General features: G+C 44.1%; 1 protein-coding gene across 10 annotated transcripts in view; it reads right to left on the bottom strand.

Moving 5' to 3' along the window:
- The window catches only part of camta1a (calmodulin binding transcription activator 1a), a 293,919-nt gene that overhangs the window by 159,238 nt on the left and 122,616 nt on the right, over window positions 1-12,065 (bottom strand). For all 10 annotated transcript variants that reach the window (XM_031290222.2, XM_031290212.2, XM_031290214.2 and 7 more), the window contains one exon: window positions 437-504. In XM_031290222.2, coding sequence (XP_031146082.1) covers window positions 437-504 — 68 coding nt within the window. The remainder of the gene's footprint in view (window positions 1-436; window positions 505-12,065) is intronic.

The raw sequence follows: 12,065 nt of genomic DNA, 5'->3' as shown, positions 1-12,065 counted from the left end.
CTGTTTCAAATATTACAGTAGCTCTTGGCATTTAGTTCCACATGTGGGTGTAAAGTCTGACCCAGACAAACACCTCCAGCTTCAACAGCATTATTATTATAATTAGAGGAACACATTAACATACCATTCAAAATAGATGCTGCACCAGTGCATGTTATGTTAATTGGCTTGCCAAAAGGAAATTATTAGTCAATATTAATATTCTATCATTTAACTGCAAACTGTAAACTTTTCTAAACAGCCATCAGCAGCCTGTAATATTAAACATCCTGCACTGAACTTGAAGGAGGATGCAAGCTGTGCATAAGGAAAATGGTCTTGAAGAAGAAAATATGTAAAACTAAAAATGGAAATGTTGGCTCCCTGAATGTAATACTTTTAGGGCTATGAATCCTAACTAATGTTTTAAAAGAGGGCAGAAGTATAATTGTCTTACCTTGTTTTAGGGGATGTCGTTAGCCATTCTTCATGCTTTTCAAACGTTATCAAGTAAGCTGCGATCTCCTGTGAAAAAGAGAAGAGAGGAAGGGAGTGAGGCTTAGATATGTCATCTTTAATCACTGTTCTCTTGTGTTTGTAATACATCGGTGAGACTGCTTCATTGATATTCAGACACTCTAACCAGCAGCACAAACACGGCAAAGACGGAAACAGGGGTAGTGCCGGGGAGCTCAGGCAGGTAAATGGAGACTGGTAAAAGTAAAGTGAAAGACAGAAGTGGAATGCAGCTGAGGTCAGATCATCTTCTGAGACCATCTTTGTTACAAAAGCTTTGATCAGGTTCTCCTCTGAGGACATCAAGGTGCTCTCAGAAAGATTGATGTCTCTGTGTTTGACAGTGAGCAGCTTTTAACATTTTTGGTCCGATCCTCCCCCAAATCCCTTTGATCTGCCCTTGACACTCCTTTATGGATCAATCCACTCTTTAACCTTTGAATAATAATTACACGCTAGTCTCACAATATTGACATGTGTGTATACTGCTACTTAAGAAAAGGGTGTAGAACCTTTGGAGTCAACTGTGTACAAAGAGATGCTATAGACACTCAAGTAAAAAAAAAAGCCCAAACTGCCACTGGTATAAAATAGAAATACTTCAAACACTTTCAGTTTCCCATGCTTGCCCTGCCTACTGCATCAGTCTGAGGGTAAGGGCGAACACGCTCGACCATACCCGGCCATTTTCTCACCAAACTAATGGGCAGAAATAAAAGCACTTTGGATGCTGGTAGACAACCTAATGATTACCAGCGACAGCCAGCAATTCACCCCTTCAGCAAGAACATTTGTCAGCTTCTCAGACTGTTAGAGAGAGTGAGACACAAGGACAGACCTGCTGCCATATTCCACAAAAATATATTTTTCAGTTTTTTAAGGATTTGCATCTCTCCTCATGTTGCAGTGTCAACAATCCATTAAATGTGAATATGTTGTTCAAATACTGACTTGTTTTTGTCTGCACTTGAGTTTGATAAAAGCCTCCTCCGGGGCTTTATGTTGTTACTTTGCCTGTGCACGTGGGGCAATAATACATCAGCTTTCTCTACAGAAGGATTTGGAATAATACGAGACATATGTGGCAGCACAAAGTGATCACAAAAACCGAGCCAGTGGTTTTTGCTTCCTTCTTTTTTTTTTTGCGTGCACACACACCATAAATGATGCACCACTACAAGGAGGCTCCCATTGGCTCATCAAGGCTGTGTCACAAGTGTGACCTGGCACAGAGACACAGCAAACTGGCCCATGGGGATGCTGCAGGGCGCTGCAGTGTGAGGGGTTCCCAGGCTGGCGAGGGTCCCAACAGAGAGAGGGTGGTAGCATGACTGGCACCCTTGCCTCCAGGTGCAGGCTGGGAGATAATGCTGCGTTGATTAACTTCCTGTTCTCCTGCCATAATGACCGGAGGCAGTAAAGCCATGACAAGATGGAGTCTTGAATTGAGAAAAAGATAGGAAGGGGACGAGGCTCTCAAGAAGAGCTCTAGGCTGCTTCTCTCCTTTATAACTTCTGCTGTATGACACAAAAAAAACAATACAGCAATGAAAAGTATTAAACAGTAGCCACATTCCGCAACCTTCTTGATGGAATGAACACAAATTCTTGTTCTGTAGAGAAAGTGTAATGTTAGCTGTGCCAACAACAATTACACCGTTCACAGGGAAATAAAAAAATAAGGCTTGACTACTAGGGTCACAATAAATTTACTTCTCTGCATACATTTGTAAGTAAATGAGACTAATACAGCAGTGACTAGATTAATCCCTGCTATTCTATGCTCATTTTGGGAGGGATAAACGGCAGCAGGAAGCTCCTTCAGTGACCTCTGTGCCTGTTAGCACATAGCCCCTTCCATCACTCGTCTTTAAAAACCAGCCACGGCCCCAGTCTCAGTGGCAGAGGATGAAATAGGGGGCCGCATGGTGTCGTATTTAAAAAAGTAGAAGTGAGCCGCTACCTCTGGCTCTTTGCGCACCCCTCCCTCTCTGAACAGATGCCAGGGATTATTCCAACCCCCCGACCAACCATAAAGGTGCAATAATCTTATGGCGAGGAAACAAACAAAAACAGACGAGCAGCCATTAAACAGCTGCAAAGAGACAAAGTTTGCATGGGCGGCATAATGAGAGGCTACTGGCGTTCAGGTTGAACAAACACGCTTGCGGGTTAGTGCAAGAGGAGTGGAGGGGGAAGCAGGCAAGCGGTGTGCTGAACACTGATGCTGCATCAAAGTCAAACCAGCAGCTGTCAATGGGCTCTGGACTCTATCTGCTGACCTCAGTGCCTCTGGCCTGCTCTCCCTCACTGGGGAAATATTCAGAAGAGGCCCTCTGTACACACTCTTCTAACTCACTCTACCTCCTAGGTCAGAATCCTTCTCGTGGAAGGCTGTTTGTACTTCCTTCCTTTATGCCTCAGCCTCCCTCTGACATGATCTTAGCTGGGATTATATCCTCAGGTGCTGTTAAAATATACTGTAGCAGTAGGAGCTGTATTCTGCACAGCTTAAATTGAGGCAAACTCCCTTCCAAGCCAGATCTAAATAAATAACAATCAGCGCAAGCTACCAGTGAACCAGAGAGTGAGTATGAGCAAGTCCTCCTCTAATTGACACGGTGGTTGCAAAAAAGAGGCCTTTCATTTTCCAGGGGAAAGAACAACCCGGAGCTGTTTGTTGTAACCCAGCCATCTCATTTGTTTCTTTTGTCTCTGTAAAAGCTGCGACACACTGTTAGCACAGGGGGCCGCCCCAGAACATGACGGAGCAGTCTAGCGGTTTCCGGGCTGATGGAGATGGAGAGCCGAGAGTGTTTGTGTGTGTGTTTCTGTCTTCCGTGTTACAATCAGAGAGCCTGATTACTGGTTACCTGCCTGGGCCTGGCACGTTATTAACATGCTCTTCAGGAGGTGTCACTCCTGTTCTCATCAGTGCGTCTCCCCTCTAGTTCTCTCCTCTCATATGCCCCACACACCTTCTCCAATCTGACACTCACTCTCATTTCTTTTCTTTCCTTTCCCATAAGCGCTGAGGTGAAAAGGAAAGCCACCATGAGAAAATTTTCATTTTGAGATGACTGGCTTTTACTGTCTTGCCTTTCAGATATTTCCACTCTTGAGGTACAACATTTTCTCCAGAGAGAATCAGCTTTTGAAATGTCTACCTATTTGAAATTGGAGATGACACTAACATATTCATCCCATTTCTCTTCTTTGCACCAAGGAAGGGGTGTGTGGGAGCAGAAGCAGTAAACTCTCAGAAAATAAACACTATTTGACCTGTCCCATATTGATTGTCTCAAAGTTAGCTGTCATGCCAATTTGCGGAGCAACTGTTTGTAGACCTGATCAGATGGATTTTTAGTAGACCCTCACCCTTTCTTGTTGCACAGAAGTAAGTCAAACGTGAAGCCAGTGTTTAATGGAGATATTCTACGGTAGATTCACTGTCCCGGGATGACCTGAGGCTAGATTGTTTTGCTGTTCCCTGTGATTCTCTCTCCCACTAGCAACTTTGATTTATGGGAGAAAAGAGAGGCGTTGAGAGGACCAACGCTCCAGCATTTGGCTGACAGACCTGATCACTTGAAACAACTGTCGCTGTTCCATTAGAAGGAGAGATAGGAGTTTTTTGGCATTATCTCAGGACACATCAGGCACCTGTCTCTAAACACCATCCATAACGTCTCTCCTCTCCTTCTGCATCCACGGTGCATTTCAGCTGACAGAAAATGAAAGGTGGGAACGAAACAGGGCTGGGAGGACAAAACCCCAAAGCACATTCTCTTCTGTGCCGCTCCTACATTAAAATACCAACAGTTACATCATTGTCTGAGAATTTAATCTTAGTTTTTTTAAACCCAAGATTTACTAGAAACATTATGTAAAAACATTAAGTAATGAGTCATTCTTTGTGAGATTAACCATTTAAATCTTCATCACCCAAAAGAAGGATTCAACAATTACAGCATATGTTTGTACATTACAGTATTATTCCAGTTATACTGTTGCTCGAGTGACACTAATGAAAAGGCACTTAATGAATAGCTATATTAGAAAAACTAACTTTAGCAACAGTATTGATTGAGGTAAAAGCTTGAGCTAATGAAATGAATATGAGAGAGCAGGAAGATGCAAAAGAATAGATGGAGCAAGTCTGGGAGGAAAGAAGAAGAGTACAGCGCCTCCAGCCTGCCTTGTGGTGAAGTCTGGGGAACGCATCCTCAAAGCATTGACCTTGCACTGCACTTGAAAGCAGGAAGTGGATGAGAGGGGGCAGAGAGATGGATACGGTGAGAGGAGCCCTCCCTGATGACCAGGGTTTTGCTGTGGAGTACCAGGTCATCTGATATTTCCTCCAGGGCAGCCCAGGAAACCAACCTGCCCAGGGCAGGGCACAAATGGACTGGCGGGGATTTTTTTATTTTTTGGGTGAGGAGCGTTGAAGCTCCAGGCTATCACAAGATTACACCAGAAAAAATTCAAATGCAATTAGACACAGAAAAGACAGAGACTGGCACTAAAGAAGGGATGGAGAAGGAGAGTGAGAGAGTTACTGAAAAGGGAGAGGATAATAAGAAGGAGAGAGGAGGAACAAAGTTGAAAGGTTTTTCTCCCATGACAATGATAAATGCATTTAAAACAGGAGAAGCGTGAAGGTGTGGTGATTAAAAAAAGAGCGCTTCGGTTCGATTCTGCAAGCAAAAGCGCCTTTGCTGAATCATTTTGGGCTTTCTTTTGTTTATACTTCATGAATTCTTAATGCACTCGCAATAATGTATCACACACTGTATCTATGTAATCTCATATGGCCATATTACTCTTTTAAGCTAGGAAAAGGCAGTGAGGTAGAGTGAATCTATTTTAGCAAACTGTAACCTCTAGCTAGCCCTTAAGATTGTCTGAACATGGCTCATAATAGGATGCAGTGGATTTGCTATCAAGGAGAATGATCAGGACAGAGGAGAAGGGAGAAAGTGAGATGGCTGAGACAGAAAAAGAGACATAGGAGAGTGAGAGAGTTGAGAAAGTGAAAGTAAGCAACAATAGAGTATGGAGCTGTTGACAGCTGTACTTGGCATCTGAGGCTGTTCTACGAGTCCCTGTGCTGGATTCAAACGATGCCCTCTCCAGCATACTGCTCATTAGGACCTGCATGTGGCTTACTATGGCCCATGCCGAAAGGGAGGGGTGGAAGTCACACTGTGTCCACTCTGTTGCTCCACTCTACCTTGCCCACAACCACAAACCACCCTGTGTTTTTGCAACTTATTGATAAAAAATAAATAAAAAAGAATTGCATCATCACTGCTAAACGACATCCTCACAAAAATGTATGTTGATGTTCATTTAGCACATTTAGGGTTTAGTATATGTTTAAAACACACCTGAAAAAAATTTGTTCTGTTCTCCATCTAGCTCGCTCAGCTCCTGTGGTTCGGCTCTCTGTTGCCATACAGGAGGTGAGAAGAGCGAGGCAAGCCATCCACTGCCCTACATTATACATAGTTCTTGGATCAATTTAACATTGATCCTGGATAGCTTAGATGTTTTCCAGTAGTTGGTCAATGCCTCTCTTCACATTTCTGCTTGGCATGCTGGTCATAAGACTGTTGTGAAAAAGGAGGCATTCTCTTGGGGAGCCTCCTCACACTTCTCAACGCTGCACGCCTCCCTGCTCCCACAATCAATGTATCCCACAGCAGCTGCTCCGCCAGCACTCTCCTTTTTGTTTACTGTATCACTTCTATACACTACATACTTACATAAGGACAGAGGACTTAGCAATGAGCAATGTAGCTTTCATTATCACCAGATATTAACCCAACTGGGATATTTTAGACAACACTCTCCCCGACAATCTCCAAAACACCAAATTAGGGAATATGTTTTTGGAAGAATGGTGTTTCAATCCTCCAGGAGAGTTTCAGAGATGTGTAGAATCTACTGTATGCCAAGGTGCATTGCAGCTATTCCAGTGGGTTTGTGTGGCTCAACATGTGTCACACATCTGTGTATTGTCAAGACAGAACAAGTGTTCAGCAACCAATTAAGCAGCCGGCTTGTCAAGTGGGCCTATTCTACGATTCTTAAAGTTTGTCAGCTTTAAGAAAAAGTCATTTGCAGAAACAATTAAATACAGGACCAGGCACAATACTACATGCTCCAATTAGACAGCAGTGCTACAGCAGAAGAAAAATGTTACTTAATTAGGATTAGCTAGAGTAGCTTCATCAATTAACTGAGTTAACCACTAGCTAAAGGTGAAGTCACGTTCTTTGAGGGACAGTGGGAGACGTTGAGAGAAAAATAAATATATTTCAATTATTATTCCTACATTGCAACGTGATTTCACAAAAGACATAATTTACTAAATAAACATAATTAAAATGTAATTAATTTCATAATCACACAAAAGATATTAGATTCCCTCTTTCTTTCCAGTTTTTATTCCCACTGTTCTGCTGGGCCAGCAGACAGGCCCCACTAATGAGTCTGATAAAGATGTCATAGTGACTGAAATTCATTCGGGTAATAAACTGTACATTATTTGTGATAAATGTCTTTATTTGTGAAAAAAAATATTTATACGATTTCACTATCTTGCACCAAATATAGGTACATACAACATCGTTTCTCATCAATATTATTTTGTTCTGCTGTGTGAGGGGGGCAGAATACTTCCCACCTCCTCTGCCTCGGAATAAGAAGCTGCGCAACAGGACAGAGAGAGAGAGAGAGAGAGAGAGAGAGAGAGAGAGAGAGAGAGAGACCAGGAAGAGGGAGCTGGCATGAAGCAGGATTGTTCGGGCTGTGGTGCCATGGCTGCTGTCTCGGATGTTCGTTGAGAGGATGTAATTATTTGGCCTTGAAGGACTACAATGGTCAGCCACTGCCTCCCACACTGTAACAAACACAACTGTGCGTGCATGTCCTGTATTTCTATGCATTTGTATGGTAGTACACTTGTGTCTATGCTAGGACAGAACAGGAGAGACAGCAGAGAAGTGATGAGAGGAGGAACACAGAGAGAAAGACAGAAAAGATGAGAGGAGGAACGCGGAGAGATTAGTGTACAACCGAGCACACGGAAAACCTGGAGGAATCACGAGAAGGATTATGTGGTCTGTTAGGGACATAAATTTAAAAAAAAATAATAATAAAGAATTGGACATAAAGTTGACTGAGATGAAATACATCCATCTTTGTCAGCCATAATTAGACAGCATTGTGACCCTGTGGTTGTTGCTATGGATGTGTGTGTGCCTGCTGATCTAAAGCCCATATGGGACCGCCTACTGCTGTACCCTTGAGAGATGTGTCTTGTGTAATGATACTTTTGCACCTCTCTCTTCTCTCTTTCCCTCAGGCTCTAACTTCTGGCAAGACTTTAAGACGTATTGGAGGCTCAGCGGAAACACAGAGCACTAGATTAGTAAACAGGGCAGAAAATGTGTATGTGTGCGCACGCGGACGCATTGTGGTGCGCGGCAGGGAAGCGGCCAGGTTCACTTCCTGGCGCCCCGTGGCTGTCTGACCTCTGGCGTCCACGCTGCACTTCCTCTTCATCATCTATGCAGCAGGATGTCTGTTCCCCCCTGCTGACAGCCCAACCAAGGAGAACGGAGTGGCAGAGCCTACGTGACGCTGACCTTACCCCAGCCCCACTGCAGAGACTCCAGGCTGTTACCCCACTCTGTTGCTGAACTCCCCCCCCCCTCAAACCCAACTTCTGTCCACCAAAAGAGGGGAAAAAACCTACAGGAGCAGTCAAACCTACTAGAGGAGGTGGTTCTTTATGTGTCTCCTCTCTCTAATTCTTTACTGTATGTCTCTTGTTTTGGTAGACAGTGGATATTGAAAGTGCCATTTCATATTGTATGCCCAACAGCCGCTAGGTCTGTTTGACTCCGAATGTAATTTCACAATTTGATATAGAGTGCAGACATAAATGCTACATTTGTTGCTTTCTTGTGCTTTGTGCGAGAAAGATATTGCAGTCAAAATCCACCGAGAGGGCATTAAATGTCATCTAAATATAATTGAGGTGTGACTTCTCTCTGTGGAGACATTGTAAGAATCTAAGCACTATATCTTCAAAGCTCGACCAAATTTCCCCAAAAGTCAAGGAGCGATGGTATCATGCATAAATGAAGTGACAGTGGAACTAGAAGGTCACCATTCACTTCATATCAATCAACTGATGTCAACTTTCATTTTAAGGCTCCTGCTGGACCTATCCAAAGAGGGAATGGGGAGAGGAGAGGAGGAGAGACTCCCCCGTCTTCCTCGAAAGGCACAAATGAGCAGAGTACTGTCTCATGTGAGCCTGAAAGCCTATTTATTTCAGGCTCCAGAATCAATTAATGCCTGCATTATCCTTTGAATTCCCCTATTCAGTGCAGCCAAATGACTGGGGCACCCTTGCATGAAACCAATTTCTAACTTTCAATCCGAGACACACCCCAGAACCACCTACAGGTCTTCCTTCAAAATTGCAGCTATCTTTGACCACGTAGTCATGCACGTGTACCGATGAGCAGGTAGTGCAAAAAAGTGTGTGCGCGCGTGTTTGCATAAGTAGCATGCTGTGCTGTTTGGTTATGTAAAGTTCATAGTGTTTGGTTCTGCCTGTTCTCAATATGCAGCTATAGTGAAAGAGCTCCTAAAAAATACAAAAATGCTGAATGTTCTGACAGGAGAACAAATTGTGACACACAAAATAAAGCCGGCTCACCATGTCAGAGGCAGGAAGAGAAGAGGCGAAGGAGAGGAAGGAGGAGGAGGAGAAGAGAAAGAGGCAAACAAACAGATTGAAGAAGAGGCAGATGATGTGTTAAAGGGCAAAATGTTATGTCTTTAATCGACTACAGTATATGTCGGAAAGAGAAACAGGATGAAATATTGAGCCCACATCGTCCTGTCCATTCACAGCGTTCGACACACTCTGCTGATAGACAGAGAGAAAAGACATGAAGACAAGACAAGTCTGAAAATTCACCAAAGGGATGGCCAGATCTCAACCTCAGGCCAATTAGCCGGCAGAAACTCTCTCCCCCCCCGCCCCCACCCCAACCTACTCGTCAGCATGAAAGGATCCCCCTTTGTCTGTCAGACTCATGCCTTTATCCTCTATTGCTACTTCCTGTAAAGTGTGTTCGGCACACACACATCCATTTAATTCTTACATGAACAAGTTACATTCCTGCAACTCCCTTTTCTGTTCCTGTCATCTCTTTGTACGCCTGTCAGCACACACATGTCCAGGCAGACCAAACACATACGAACCCTGACTGTATATGCAGGCACACATACCACACACAAGTATCAGTCAAATCCTCACATGAACTGCTCTCATTTTATCACCCCCTCAGCTCCCGCCATCTCACTGACTGATGTGATTGTTAGTTCTGGAGGAGGGCCCGCTTTAATTGAAGTGGGTGCGAGTGCATGTGTGTGTGCGTGCGTCTGTCCAGAGCATCGCCTGGCCATGGCTGGTATTGTTTGGCCTATCAGACAAGCTGTCAAGTACTCTCCCTTTCTCTGTCTCTCTGTTTTTCTGTCTCTCTCTGTCTCTCTCTCTTGGCTCTCTGCCGCTTTGTGTTCATGTTACAATAACGGGAATGTGGGACTGTGAAGGTCACAGATGCCTGAAGCCAAACCAGCTTGCCGGCATGCGTGTTTTGTCTCCGAACAGCAAACCCCAACACCAGACATCTATGTAACACTAACCATCCACATGAGCTACAGTCAATGACTACTCAACACCAGTAATCATCATGCTCAATGTCATTTTCACCAAAGTACACACCAAGCTACCAAATACTGAAGTGCATCTGTGCAGCTGTATAGCTTTCACTTTTTCATTTTCAACTGAGCTCACTTTTCCTCAACTTTTCTGCCTCTATATGCATACTCTCATCTGCCTTGTGTGCATTATCAGTCTTGCATCTCTCCCCTCTAAAAGTTTGGCCCGTTGAGAGGGGAGGCACAGGCTGCTCTTTGTGAAGGCTGCTCTCTGCAGACGGTAGGGAAATCGATCAGCCAGACGCTCCAATGGCCTGCTCCTTTGTGAGCCCAGTCTGGCTCTGTGCAGCTCTCCTCTGTTTATCTCCCTCACGTCGCTCGCTGGCTACATGCTCTTAATTAAACATGCCGCACGGCTATTAATTGTCAACCAGATTCAATTTGTTCCCCGGGCATGCTGTGAATGGGCCTCTCCTTCCAGAACAAAGGTGTCCGAACAGCCATGTCAGAGTTGAACAAAAGGCCCAAGGCATCACTTCCATCTCCAAAAGCCTGAGCTGCTACAGCTCGCAGGCAGCCATTGAATGAGGTGTTATCCCGGCAGGTTTCCAGGCAGGTGTTCAAGAGGTGTTCAGAGGAAACTGTCTTGTACTTTGCCACACCATCTTTTTTTTCACCCAATGACATTTGGGCTGAAACGAAGCACTCCATCAGAATGTAGTCATAATGCTTTTACCTGCACAAATACCCATTCGGTAAAATACTTTAAATCTGTCTCATTTTTTATTTATATATTATTTTATTTTTTTTTAGATGGGAAGTCTTTGGACAAATTGTGGAAACAAATAAATAACCCAATGACTGCTAAGATGAATCTGGGAGTAAGCAGCTGCCAAGGCATAATATAATTCATGGCGATGCATCAGTGTTACTGGAGACTGCTCCAGCATCCAGCCAGAACCCACAGAGTCAGGTGCCAACACATCCATCCCCTTGCAATTCCCTCATCCGTCCCACCTCTCACTCACTCCAGCCATCACCCCAATCAATGCTCCCTTCCCAAAAACCTAAAGCTCTGGGCCACAGCCGGTGCCAAGGAGGCCTGGCTGGTGCTATTGTGTCACTGCCTAAACCCCTCTACAATACAACGATAAACCTGCCCCCTCTGTGCCTCCTAAGTCACACACAGAACTGATGCCAAACCAAGAGCTGTCCATATAGACTCACATAGAGACCTCTTAACCACAGGGCTTGCAAAGAACTGACACAGTCAAACATTGCATGTAATCTGAATCTAGCCTTCCCTGTATATTAAGGCAAAAAATGAAAGAATCAACATTTTAAGTTTACCATGTTGACAAACAAAAGCAGCATTGTAGTGTAGAATATACTATTGCGAGAAAGCCTTGTTCTAACAGTGCGTTGTGGAATTTTTAATGAGAGTCAGGCGAAGGTGGTGTAGCATATAGAGAGAGGAGATCTTTTCCCCAGTGTGCCTCTGTGCCTGCCTCTTCAGCAATCCCAATATTTTGCTGCTGGTGAACTCACTGAGCAGTTGAGGAATTACTTATTTAAAAGATAAGGTTTCCTCTGTTGTCAGCAAAAACCGCCTCTTGTCCATAACGGGAGAAAACCAATGCAGTGTGAAATCAAAGGTCACCCGGAGACAAATAGCACTAACAGGCGAGAGCAGGGGTGACAAACGCTCCCTCTCTGTGCTCGCCAAATTAATTAAGAGTGGAGATTCAACATGGCATCTCCAACAAAAAGGAGAACAAGCCGCTTTGTTGTTGTTTCAGCAAGACTTTCAAGAGAACAAA

Source organism: Sander lucioperca, chromosome 12, assembly GCF_008315115.2.
Source record: "Sander lucioperca isolate FBNREF2018 chromosome 12, SLUC_FBN_1.2, whole genome shotgun sequence".
NCBI lineage: Eukaryota > Metazoa > Chordata > Actinopteri > Perciformes > Percidae > Sander > Sander lucioperca.
Note: the sequence above shows the minus strand (reverse complement) of the source record. Positions and strands in the feature narration are given on the sequence as shown.